Genomic DNA, 12666 nt, shown 5'->3' with positions numbered 1-12666 from the left:
AACCCGATGATGGAAAAAGCTTCACGCGCGTAATTGGAGAAAGATGTCGCTCAGAAAATAAAAAGAAAAAAACTTTGGAATTGAGACAAAGACGCGAACTGGAGAGCAACCTCTCAATGCGGTTAAGTCCACGTGGCCAAATGTGTAATGTACTACTATTACATTTATCCAAGACTAAACATGCGATCTCACTGCATGTAAATCTTTATCACGGACACCATTATAATTGATCGTCAATCACTGAATCATTTAGAGACATGCTAATCCTCTTTTTTGTGCTGCTTAATACTTTTATATGTTCGTGAGTGTGCTATTTCAATTGATTTTTTTTATTTGATTTAAAAAAAACAGTTTTGGTGAAGAAAGCGAAGTCAGGTGACAAAAAAAACCGAGCGGCGCCGGTGTGTCTCGACATCTTTTCACTTTCTTAACTGAGGTAAATGCGTTTACTACAGCGCACGTCACATGTTCGCCCTGTTACCCGCGTTTGCGACCTCTGCCAGGAAATTGCACGCAAACAGACAATTTTCGCTTGTTTGTTTGTGGGATTCTACATAAAAGTACCCCCCCAAAAACAAAAAAACATGATATAAGCACCTAAGCTTTTATGTTTACCACTTCCACCTGTGGACAACAGACATTCACTTGGGAAAAACATTCCCAAACATTCTTGTCATCCAATTTAACAAGAAACTGTGGAGTGCTTTGTTTCGCGTGCGCTTGTCTTAAGAATCCCCCCTCCAAGAAAAACCAAAGCGAGGGGGTGCCGGAGCGCAGCGCCCCGATCTGACGGCGACTGAAAACATTCCTGGGCTTCTGCCTTGGCCGCCGCCGTCGTCGACAGCTGCGCCGTTTTACAAGGCCGGCGCTGCTGCGCGCAGCTGGACGACGACGGAGCGAGCGCAAATTGTGTTTCCAGTCTGATAGATTTCCCTTGATGTGATTTAAGGGAGGCTTCAAGGTCGGCATTCCCGGCAAACCGAATCAGCTTGTTTGGAGACGCTGCATCGTGCTTTCATCAGATGTAGACGCAAGAATCCTAAAGATAGAGCAGGCGGCCCATCCGGAACTCCACGCTTGGCGACCTGAAAGATCCCAGCGCCATCTCTGATTTTCACGGGGGAAATGTTTCATCTCCACGCTAAACAGGAAGCAGCTGATCCACGCAATGTGACACACCGCTACCACACACACACATAAAGTAGTTAACCTTTCCACCCGTTACACCAGCGTATTATTCAACTAAACACATGGGAAGCCCAAAAGAAGAAACTGGGAGCCCAAAAAAGAAACTGGAAGCCCAAAACTAGAAACTGGAAATCCAAAACAAGAAACTGGAAGCCCGAAACAAGAAACTGGAAGCCCAACGCAAAAAAAAGTAGGATGCCAAAACAAGAAATTCGGAGCCCAAAACAAGAAACTGGGAGCCCAATAAAAGAAACTGGAAGCCCAAAACTAGAAACTGGGAATCCAGAACAAGAAACTGGAAGCCCGAAACAAGAAACTGGGAATCCAAAACAAGAAACTGGGAGCCCCAAGCAAGAAATTCGGAGCCCAAAATAAGAAACTGAGAGCCCAATAAAAGAAACTGGAAGCCCAAAACTAGAAACTGGGAATCCAAAACAAGAAATTGGGAGCCCAAAGCAAGAAACTAGGGGCTCAAAACAAGAAATTTGGAGCCCAAAACAAGAAACTGGGAGCCCAAAAAAAGAATCTGGAAGCCCAAAACTAAAAACTGGGAATCCAAAACAAGAAACTGGAAGCTCAAAACAAGAAACTGGAAGCCGAAAACAAGAAACTGGGAGCCCAAAGCAAGAAACTAGGAGCCCCAAACCAGAAATTTGGAGCCCAAAACAAGAAACTGGAAGCCCAAACCATGAATAGCAAAGTTCAAACAATGCCACTGAAAATCCAAACCAAGAAAGAGGAAGTCCAAAGCCCGAGTCGAGAAACTGGAAGCCCAAAACCAAAGATCAAAATAGGATATCTCCACCTTTGTGTTTCTTTGCCTATACCTAAGGTGGTGTGTGAGAATGTGCACGTCTCAGCGTGTGTTTTTGTGTGTACAAGGTACACAAAGTGCGTTTGGGTGTGATTAGGGACTCCAGAAGTAAAGTAGCAGGCTTTCTAACACAGACTGGCCACTCATCAATCTGTCATTGCTTCTAAATGTGGACCGGCAGCAATGCGTGCATGTCGTTAATGTCGCAAAATCACATCTGGCTTGGAAACGCGCACACGTGAGCCGAGGTGCCACTTTCCCACGATGCCTGGCTGCCGGGCAGGAAGCAGGTGGCGGGGAAGGCCAGCCGGACACACGCGCACAAGTCAGGGTGCGTGCAAAATGGCCGACGGAATGGCCCACGCGGGAAGTCGTAGGCTGAAAATAAGAGTTTGGATGGACCGCTCGCCATTCGGTCTTAGGAACAAGAATGGACCTGTTCCCGGTGGTCAATGAATTGGGTCCCTGGGAACGGAAGCTTGGATTGCGCGACCGTTCCTTCCTGCCTCGGCGGCGCACAGGAAAGGCGTGTCGCCGCCGCGTCATTTTTGAAAGCGAAAGAAAAGAAGGAAGGAAACAAAGCCATTCAGGCTGTGTCACAAATGTTTGAAAAATTCAGCTGCCAAGGGCCACTTCTACCTAGCAACATGAAAAATGATGGGTCAAAAAAACACTCCAATAAATAAACAGGAAATCAGCCATTTAGTTTTAAAGCCATTTCTAGGCCGTCCTACAATCGATTTTTGTCATATTCAACACTCACGGTCGTTTTTTTTCCAAGGAACATGAAAAATGGTATTTGTCTAGCGTGGGTGGAGCCACCAAAATGTCTCAAAACCTACAGGAAGTCAGCTATTTTGCTTTGAAGCCAGCATTTTATGCAAATTCAAACTCCTGCGCTAGCAGATTTGAAAGATAATGAGTAGCTAAAAAAGAAAAACCGACATCCTGCCTGTGTTTACTTCGTCCTTGTTGGTCAAAATATTCGCCGCGTTTTTTTACAGTCTGTCGTCGGGCTTTCCAAAAATGCAGCGCTCAGCATGGCGCGTGTGACCAGATAATCAAGGACGCGTCCAAGTTATTTCACGCTAGCGTTTGGATCTTCACTAAGATTCCAACCGAGTTTTTTTCCGTCTTTCACAGCTCCCAAATTGCTGCCCTAATCGGTTTTTCCTCTGATGGATGGAGATGGGAAAAGACCGCACACCCGCCGATATGACACGCGTCGCGATTTTTTTTACTTTACGATGCGTCGTCGTGGGGGATCGGCCGCCACCGAGCGACGCGCCGGGCCTTCGCCATCTGCTGCCGCTTAGCGTCATGTATGATAATTGCGAGGTGGCGGCAAATGTCCACGTGCAAAGCATTTGTTTCAAGGACGCGCACTGCACGAAGGAAGAAAAGTTGGCTTTGCTTGTTTGTTTGTCGTCGAGATTCCCATAGCTGTGGAATGGCGCTCAAAATATTGGGGCGCCATGGCGGAAGCCGCAGCTATTTATTATTATTAACGATTGTAATGATTAATTAGTGGTTAAAAGTCAGTGTAAAGTTGCGTGGACAATGAAGTCAATTCTATACAGTGTTGTTTGTTTACACCAAAATTAACAAAAATAACAACTCAACTGGGGAGACACACAAAGACGGATGCAAAAAAAAAACACAGGGTTTGAATAGACAGACAGGGGTTGGTTAACGAGACAATCATGAAAACCTGTGTCAGACAAGGGAAGAACAGGTGAAACTCATATGCGATCATGCGGACAGAAAACACAAGGAAAAAACACAGAAAACCCAACAAAAGGTGATATTTTGACACATTACATTGTTAATTTTAACACTGAATTGAGTACCATTGACTCTGTAAAGTTGACACTGGTCAAATGTTAAATTCAAAAGAAAAACACATTTTTTATTTTGTAGAAGTATGAAACAACACTAGACTATGACTCAATTGAAATATGTATTAATTCATTTTTATGAACAGACAAAGGGTCTATCACAGCTAACAATGGGCAGTAGTGGGAGTACACCCTGAATGGTTTGCCAGCCAATCAGAGCAATTAAAAATAATATCAGGGGAAGCAGTATTCTTTTGTAGTCAAACAAACAAAAGGGGAAAAATACAAATATTCCTCCACTATTATTTTATCCACTCATTCGCTCCCCCATGAAATGGACGTCCATCGTCGTCATTGGCAGCCAATCTTTGTATAGCATTTTGATTGGTTATTGATGGGGATGCGGTAGGGCTCCTTTTGTCCTGTTGACTTCCTCGGGAGGGAGCTGGGGGGCACTAGAGTCTCTCCTCTTTTCTTCCAGCGCGTCCCCCCACTTTTGTGCCGGCTACCCACATTCGGGGAGGAGGGGCGTGGGCTCGCCGCTGGGGTGGGAGAGGGAGTGGGAGGGGGGATTCGGCAGCAATCAGCCAACCAGTCAACCAGTCAGTCGCTCGGTCGCTCAGTCGGTCCACAGTCTCCATCCGATCCCGATCCCGATCCCGATCGCGAAATCCAGACAACCATTTAGACGTCACTTGACGTCGTCACGGTTCCGATCGTTCTTATGGAAGTGGCCTATTTTCCCCCTTTGTCGATGCGGTGAACCCCCCTTTTTTGGCCGAGCGTTCAGCTGGATCTACCCGAAGGAGCGCGCGTGCACGAACCCCCCAATGAATGTAAGTGTCGCCGTCTTGTGATTGCTGTGCATGCGCGCGCACGTGCCACTTATCAATGAATGGACTGACACGCCTGTTTAGCGTTTAGCGCAATGCACACCTTGCTTGGGTGAGATGCCAATTGGGGGGTCGGGCAGAGCTAAAGCCAGCTCATGCACGCCGGGGGTGCTGGAAAATTTATTCGTGGTTGTATTTTGGGGGGGGGGGGGGCAACGGGGCTTGAGAGATAACATTATGCACAGGCAAGGGTGGTGAACAAGGAGGAAAATTTTTAAACTGTCAAGAGTCAAAAAGCTACACCACACAGTGAGCTGCCAAAATAGAAACACAAAAACGCACAAAAACACACATTAAAAGATTATTATTCACCATAACTCTTTCTTATATCTTATAAAACAACAAGAATATTCAACATACACATCAAATGCAGTTGCAAAAATATGAGAAGCAAAGAGCCACATTCATTTTGGTTAGGAGCCGCATGCGGCTCGAGAGCCACGTGTTCTCCACCCCTGCTATAGTGCATCAATTTGAAGAAAAAAATACATTTTTGGGGTGGGAAATGTCATTTCAGGAGGAATTGATTGGGGATGTGTTGTTCTGATGGTCGATAAAAAGGCTTCTTGAGGATTTTGACTTACTTTTTGTTGACTTTGGGTCACTTGCTGTTGATTTTGGAGTTTTGACAGGTCACTTTCTGTCAATTAGGGGACTGGGTTCTGTGTCATTTCTCATTTGGGGGCATTAATAGGTCACTTGATATTAATTTTCAATGTATTTGGACACTTGCACACTGCCCAACCGTCGAGGAAACGAACAATGTATATGAGAATGAAAGAATCGGCTCCAAAAAAGGAAAGTGGACAAAAGTATTGGGACATACGTAGAGATTTCCTCGCCGTGACTTGCTCATTTATTATTCCGGCGCCACCTGCTGAACTCGATGCGTCGTACCGACATCATGGCTATTTAATCATGTCCTCCGTTGCTTTGGAGAGGCCTTCGGAGGCGCTTATCAACTAAGTCAACACCGCCGTGTTTGTCCACGGCCTCATCTCTCCCTTTTGTGTGTGCGGCCAAAAACAACAGAGACACTTTTATTCCTCTTTGCGACCAATCTTTTGGCAGTCCATTCAAATCGGCAAAGTAAGAACAGTTTCTGTTTTGAATGAGTTGGCTCGGGCCAAAATGGCAGAAGAAAGTGAATCTTTCTATGAGAAATTTGGCCAGGTCGCTTTGTGGCTGTAGTGGTTCACTCCCCTGACTTTGGGCTCGATTCCCGCTAGTGGCTGTATAGTTGTGAGTTCGAATGGTCGTCTGCTTCTCTGTATGCCCTATGGCTGACTTGGGGCCAGTCTAGAGTCTAGTCTGTGGCTTTCACCCAAAGTCAGCTGGGATAGGCTCCAGCAACCCCCGCAACCCTTGTGAAAATACGCGCTACGGAAGGGAAGATGAATGAATGAATATTGATAAGCCTTCCCCTGGGCGGCACATTTCATTAGCATTCTCCCTCGGGGATGCGCCGTTGCCATGGCGGCGGCTGCTGCGTGGTCGCCAGCGACCGCCAGGAAAGAATTTTAAAAAAAGAAAAAGGGTGAACATAGTGTTGACATTTTTTATGGTTAACAAATAGGACTCTTATCATTTTTGCCACATTAGATTAATGCATGTTAATTGAAATTCTTTGCAAATAAGACATAATTTAGATATTATATTAAAGGGTCCCCAAAGAAAAGAAAAATGCTGAGTGTCATGTTTTTTATGAAGAATCATGTTTGAGCAGAACTATATACAAAATATAAAATATATAACAAAAATAGATATACATGTATATATATATGTATGTATATATGTATGTGTATATAAATGTGTATGTGTATATGTATATATATATGTGTATGTTTATGTTTGTATATATATGTAAAGATATATAAATATGTATGTATATATATATGTATTATATATATACATATTTATATATCTTTACATATATATACAAACATATACATACACATTTATATACATATACATATATACATATTATATATATGTAAATATATATATATATATATATATATATATATATATATATATATATATATATATCTTTACATATATATAATATGTATATATATATGTATGTATGTATATATGTATGTGTATATGTATATATATATATGTGTATGTTTATATGTTTGTATATATATGTAAAGATATATAAATATGTATATATAATATATATATATATATATATACATATTTATATATCTTTACACATATATATACAAACATATACATACACATTTATATACATATACATATTATATATGTAAATATATATATATATATATATATATATATATATATATATATATATCGAGAAACTCGCTGGAACCGCCGCGGGCGCCATTCCCAGCGCGTGGCGTAACGTTCCTCTCACTGTGACCCTCATTTTCAAGGCCCACTCGTCAAAAACAAAAATTGCAGCAGCGTCCCGTCCCCTCCAGATGTGAAGGTCAGCGAGCGGAACGGAGGGGCCACCGTCGACCGCCTCCCTCTTCCTCGAGGGACCCATACACGGGTTATTAATGGGAGCCCCTCGGGGGGGTCGTAAAACTGCCGCGTGCGGGGAGGGACCGCCAATAAAATCAGTCGTTCTCTTTGCCATCGATGTCAAATCAAAACAAAAGCAATTTTGGAAGTCTCGCCCGTATCTTGTAAAATCAAACAATTCATTAGATATATACGTTCAAGTTAGCCATTAGCCTTTAGCACGTTAGCCCGGGCAGATGTGCCGAACATTCCTTGGCTTCGGCGTCCAAATTCTTCTGGCGCCACGGGAGCGCTCACCCGGATGAGTGCCGCCGGACACCTTTGCGTTAACCAGGAGTTCTCGCCGCTTGGGTTGCTTCCACGGTGGGATGTTTTGATTGGACGAATTTCACGCCGATCAGCGGCGACCCTTGACGAGGTGTAACGTTGCGGAATGCGTTTGTCCAGACTTTTTATTTATTCAGCGGTGTAACGTGAAGACGGAGGCCGCGCGGCGACGTCCCGCTTTGATCGGCTGCCAAAAACGTGGCGATTTACGACGACGTAAATCGTCACGTTTAAGGCCAATTTTTTTCCCCTCGTTTCAATTCTACGCTCGATCGAGTCCGATCTATATCAAGATCTGGGAAAGCTCCTTTCGACAAACCGTGGACTGGTCGCCAGTCGGAAAACCAAGCACGTGCATAAACAATTGACGATTGAAAACAAATCCAGTTCATTCGAGCAAATATTTCGACCCAAAATGGCGTCCAATTTGTCAATGAACCTCTTGGAATCTGTTCTTTCTGCGTCCAGGTGTAGCCGAGCCATGTCTTTGAGAAGCCAAGAGTCGCCACGGCGCCCCGGCGGCCCCTCTTTCCGCTCTCTCCTCTTTTTCGCCACGGTCTTGCCCGTCGTCGTCCTTGGGGCGCTGGAGCTGCAGCTGGACGAGGAGCAGCCGGCGGGCACGGTGGTCGGGGACATCGGCGCCGGTTTGCCGCCCGGCGAGTCGGCCGGCCTTTACTTCATCTCGGACCACGAGGGCACGGGGGTTGGCGGCGACCTGAACATCGACGAGACCACCGGGATCATCACCACGGCGCGTCGGCTGGACCGAGAGCGGAGGGACCGCTACGGCTTCATCGCCGTCACGGTGACGGGTGTCACCGTCCAAGTTTCCATCACCGTCAACGACATCAACGACCACGCGCCGCATTTCCCCAAAAGCAAGGCGCTTCTCAAGATCCCCGAGCACACGGCCCCCGGGACCCGCTTCTCCCTGGATCCGGCCGGCGACGCCGACAGAGACCGCTTCACCACGCAGGGCTACTCCATCAGGGAGGGCAATGTGGGCCAGGTCTTCGGCCTGGAGACCAAGAGGGCCGCGAACGAGGCACTGTATCTGGACTTGGTGGTCAAGGGACTCCTGGACCGGGAGAAACGCTCCGGTTACACCCTAGTCCTGGAGGCTTTTGACGGCGGTTCGCCCAGGAGGGTGGGCTCCATGACGCTGGAGGTGGCCGTGACCGACGTCAACGACCACGCGCCGGTCTTCAACCAGAGTCGATACCACGCCGTCATCTCAGAGAGTCTCCCGCAGGGAAGCAGCATACTACAGGTGAAATCTCATTTATTTCGATTTTACGGCAGTAAAATTCAGTCCATCGTCTCTGGCTGACCCCTTGGTTATTTTTCGGGCAGGTCTTTGCCACCGACCAGGACCAGGGCGATAACGGTCTGGTCCTATACGAGATCAACCGGCGGCAAAGCGACCCCGAGCGCTACTTTGTCATGGACCTCAAGTCTGGGGTCATCACGCTTAACAGACCGCTGGACTACGAGCTGAAGAGAGTCCACGAGCTGGTGGTCCAGGCCAGGGACAACGCCAGTCAGCCGGAGGTAAGACGCTGGATACAAGCCGTATCCTTGTAAGTTCCCCCCAAAAGTCAAATACGGGAAACCTGGCTGGAATTCTACCGTTACAGAAAGGGTAAAACAGACAAATGACTGTAAAAAAAATGTTACTTGGGTAGTCAAACGTGCTGACCACTGAGGGAATAGCCGAATTCATTTGACTTGTAAATACACTCGGTTTTCTTGGAGCAGGATTTAACTCAACTTCTACACTTGCGCCAAGGGGTTAGTAGCTAATATCTAGTACTAGCTAGCGAGTAGTTTATAGCACAAATGACAGCTTTTCTAGCAAGAATTTGAAAAAAAAAATCGAGCATTAACTTCCTTCCTTCCCCAGGCGAGCAACGCTTTTGTGACCATTCACGTTCGAGACTACAACGACAACCAACCCACCATGACCATCATCTTCCTGAGCGAGGACGGCTCCCCCAGGATCTCGGAGGGCGCCCAGCCGGGCCAGTACGTGGCCCGCATTTCCGTCACCGACCCGGACTACGGCGAGTACGCCAACGTCAACGTGTCCCTGGAGGGCGGCGAGGGCAAGTTTGCCCTGACCACCAAGGACAGCATCATCTACCTGATCTACGTGGACCAGGAACTGGACCGCGAGGAGCGCGACGCCTACGACCTGCGGGTGATGGCCACCGACTCGGGCACGCCTCCCCTCCGGGCCGAGTCCTCCTTCACCATCCGGGTGACGGACGTCAACGACAACCCGCCTCTCTTCGACCAGCGGGCCTACAAGCAGAGCATCCCGGAGGCGGTCTACCCGGGCTCCTTCGTCCTCCAGGTCACCGCCCGGGACAAGGACCAGGGCCCCAACGGGGAAATCCGCTACAGTCTCCTCAAGGGCGCCGACTCCCGCTGGGACTGGTTCTCGGTGGACCCGCGGACGGGGATCATCACCACGGCCGCCGCCCTGGACTTTGAGTCGGAGCCCTCGCCCGGCGTGACGGTGGTGGCCACGGACGGCGGGCGCCCGCCGCTCTCGTCCACGGCCCGGGTGGACGTGCTTCTGCAGGACGCCAACGACAACGCGCCCGTCTTCTCCCGGAGCTTTTACAACGCCAGCGTGGAGGAGAACGCCCCCGCCGGGACCTGCTTCCTCCAGGTAGCGATCTGTCGGCTTGCCTACTTTCCGAGACGCGAAACATTTGTTCCTCGTGTGGTTGAGTTGAGTACTAACATATTTTATTTTATTCTATTTGGTTTTTTCGCCGTCACACATGATTGAAATAGGCCGAGGTACGCGTTGGATCAAATCATTCATTCATTTTAATGAACCCTCACAAGGGTTGCGGGGGGTGCTGGAGCCTATCCCGTTTAAAAAAAAATTTATACTAATGCAAAAATGAAAATAAGTCAATAGTTACCGAATTAGCACTTTTTCTCTTAAGTCAATACATTAGAAATTGTCTCATCTCATTTCCTACTAGGGTCGCGGGGGGTGCTGGAGCCTATCCCAGCTGACTTTAGGCTCCCGTTTTTTAATCCAAAAATGTATACTAATGCAAAAAAGAAAATAAGTCAGTAATTACCAAATTAGCACTTTGTCTCTTAATTTAAAACATTATAAATAGTCTGATCTCATCTTCTACTAGGGTCGTGGGGGGTGCTGGAGCCTATCCCAGCTGACTTTAGGCTCCCGTTTTTTAATCAAAAATGCATACTAATGCAAAAATGAAAATAAGTCAGTAGTTACCGAATGAGCACTTTTTCTTTTAATTTAAAACCCTCAATTGGTGGCCAGCCAATCGCAGGACACGAGGAGACAGACCACCATTCGTAATCACACTCATCCCTGGGGGCAATTTAGATTGTCCAACCAGCCTACCGTCCATGAATGTGGGAGGAAACCGGAGTACCCAGGGAAAACCCACGCAAACATCCACACACCTGGATTCGAACCCAGAACTTCACAACTCTGCTAACCACTCCTCCACTGGGCCGTTGATCGGATCAATGGAATGAGATGATTGCTGAAGGCTATTTTTCGTCGTTGAATTCATTTAACAAGTCAGTGAGAAAAAATGAGGACAAAGACACTTCAACTCCGTCCTGCTCATTATTTCACATTTGTTGCTTTTTCTGGGTCATCTTTTTCTTGCAATTGAGACACTTTGAAACGATGAAGTGTTTGCTTTGTTTTGTGAGCGGCCCTTCCGCTCCCTGCAGGTGCTCTGGCGAGGCCTCAGTCAGCGAAGACCTTTCGTTAACCGTAAAGTCATTGAAAATTGTTGCCGCGTCTGCACCGGCCACACAAAGAAAAGCCCTTTTCCGCTTCTCGGCCGAATCTCCCGGCTTCCTTTTTCAGACGGGACGAGCCGTGCGTGCGTGCGTGCGCTCACGTTTGTGCGTAAGCATCTGATCTGGGGTGATATCCTGTCAAGGTAGGGGTCATGAGAATGGGAACAAAGAAGCAATTTTCGTGCTCAAGGAGATTTTTTTTCTCAGGAGATGCCGGAAAGGTTCGTTATTAACGTCGTCCAGGCGGCCATTCCGACGAGCGCTCGCGGATTTGCGGGGATTCGGACCGGTTCCGCTCCTTTATTGCCCGTGTTGTGTTGTGAAGGACGGATTAGAACGATTGTAGGCGCGGTCACTTTTGGTTAATGCTAAAAGTGAAACGCGATATAGCGCGACGTGTTAGCAAATTGGAGCGCAGCTGTCGCCTCGCCAGACAGCGCGGATTATGGATCGGTCGCCGATTTATGTTTTTTTTTAACACATGTGAAGCACTGGTGTCAAACGCAGGGCCTGGGGGCCCAATGATGGAACGTGTTTCTCGCTAAGGGACATTTAAAGAAAATGGCTTTATTCATATATAGATTTTTTGGGGGAAAGATTGAAAAATAATTCATTTATTCATTTTCTGAACTGCTTATCCTCAGAAGGATCGCGGGGGTGCTGGACCTATTCCAGCTAACAACTAGCAGGAAGCTGAATTGGTTGCAAGCCAATCGCAGGGAATAATCAGACAATTTGTGGTTTTGTTCCTTTTTTTAATCTTTTTTTTTTTAAAAGAATGATCAAAAATTTAAAAATACATAGAGTAAACATGTAAAAAATCAAATAAATAAAAAAGAACTTTTGCTGATCCCCTTTTTATTTTTTAATGAAAATAATTAAAAGCAAAAGACAATAAAATATGGAGGATTTGGACAATTTTAGGTCAAACGTAACTGTTTTGGAAAAAAGACCCCCCAAAAATCTTTCACATTGACGAAATGACTTCCGTTTTGGGAAAGAAAAATGGATCCCGAATGGCCGAAAAGCCGTCAAAGCCATCCAAGCTTTTTGCTGAAAAATTCCGACACACGAGTGCGAGCGTGTGCGTCCGCTCGGAAGCGACAGCTGCGCCCGATTGGTTAAGACGCGACGGCGGATTGAGTTTCGTTGGGGAATCGACTTTAAAGCCCCCGTTGTTCCGATCCGTCTGGCAGGGGCGTGGCCAGCGATAAAAATCGCACCGCTTTGACATCAAAGACAACAATGCTCGTCAACACAGTTATCATTTTAATAATCATGGTCGTTAGTAGTAGTT

At 46.7% G+C, this 12666-nt stretch overlaps 1 protein-coding gene across 5 annotated transcripts in view; it reads left to right on the top strand.

Moving 5' to 3' along the window:
* The first annotated feature begins 3753 nt into the window (after nucleotides 1-3753).
* LOC144068219 (protocadherin-16-like) overlaps nucleotides 3754-12666 on the top strand; it is a 29893-nt gene continuing 20980 nt past the window's right edge. Inside the window, exons 1-5 of one of the 5 annotated variants that reach the window (XM_077592549.1) lie at nucleotides 3754-3803; nucleotides 8025-8045; nucleotides 8088-8826; nucleotides 8910-9107; nucleotides 9460-10233. In XM_077592549.1, the coding sequence (XP_077448675.1) occupies nucleotides 3757-3803; nucleotides 8025-8045; nucleotides 8088-8826; nucleotides 8910-9107; nucleotides 9460-10233 (1779 nt within the window). In that variant the 5' untranslated portion in view covers nucleotides 3754-3756. Of the gene's footprint in view, nucleotides 3804-4420; nucleotides 4677-4764; nucleotides 4786-5702; nucleotides 5823-8024; nucleotides 8827-8909; nucleotides 9108-9459; nucleotides 10234-12666 lie in introns of those variants that run through there. The other 4 variants (XM_077592554.1, XM_077592553.1, XM_077592550.1 and 1 more) reach the window with 4 other exon arrangements.

Source organism: Stigmatopora argus, chromosome 22 (assembly GCF_051989625.1).
Source record: "Stigmatopora argus isolate UIUO_Sarg chromosome 22, RoL_Sarg_1.0, whole genome shotgun sequence".
In the NCBI taxonomy this organism is placed as follows: domain Eukaryota; kingdom Metazoa; phylum Chordata; class Actinopteri; order Syngnathiformes; family Syngnathidae; genus Stigmatopora; species Stigmatopora argus.
This window is presented reverse-complemented; position numbering and strand designations above follow the sequence as displayed.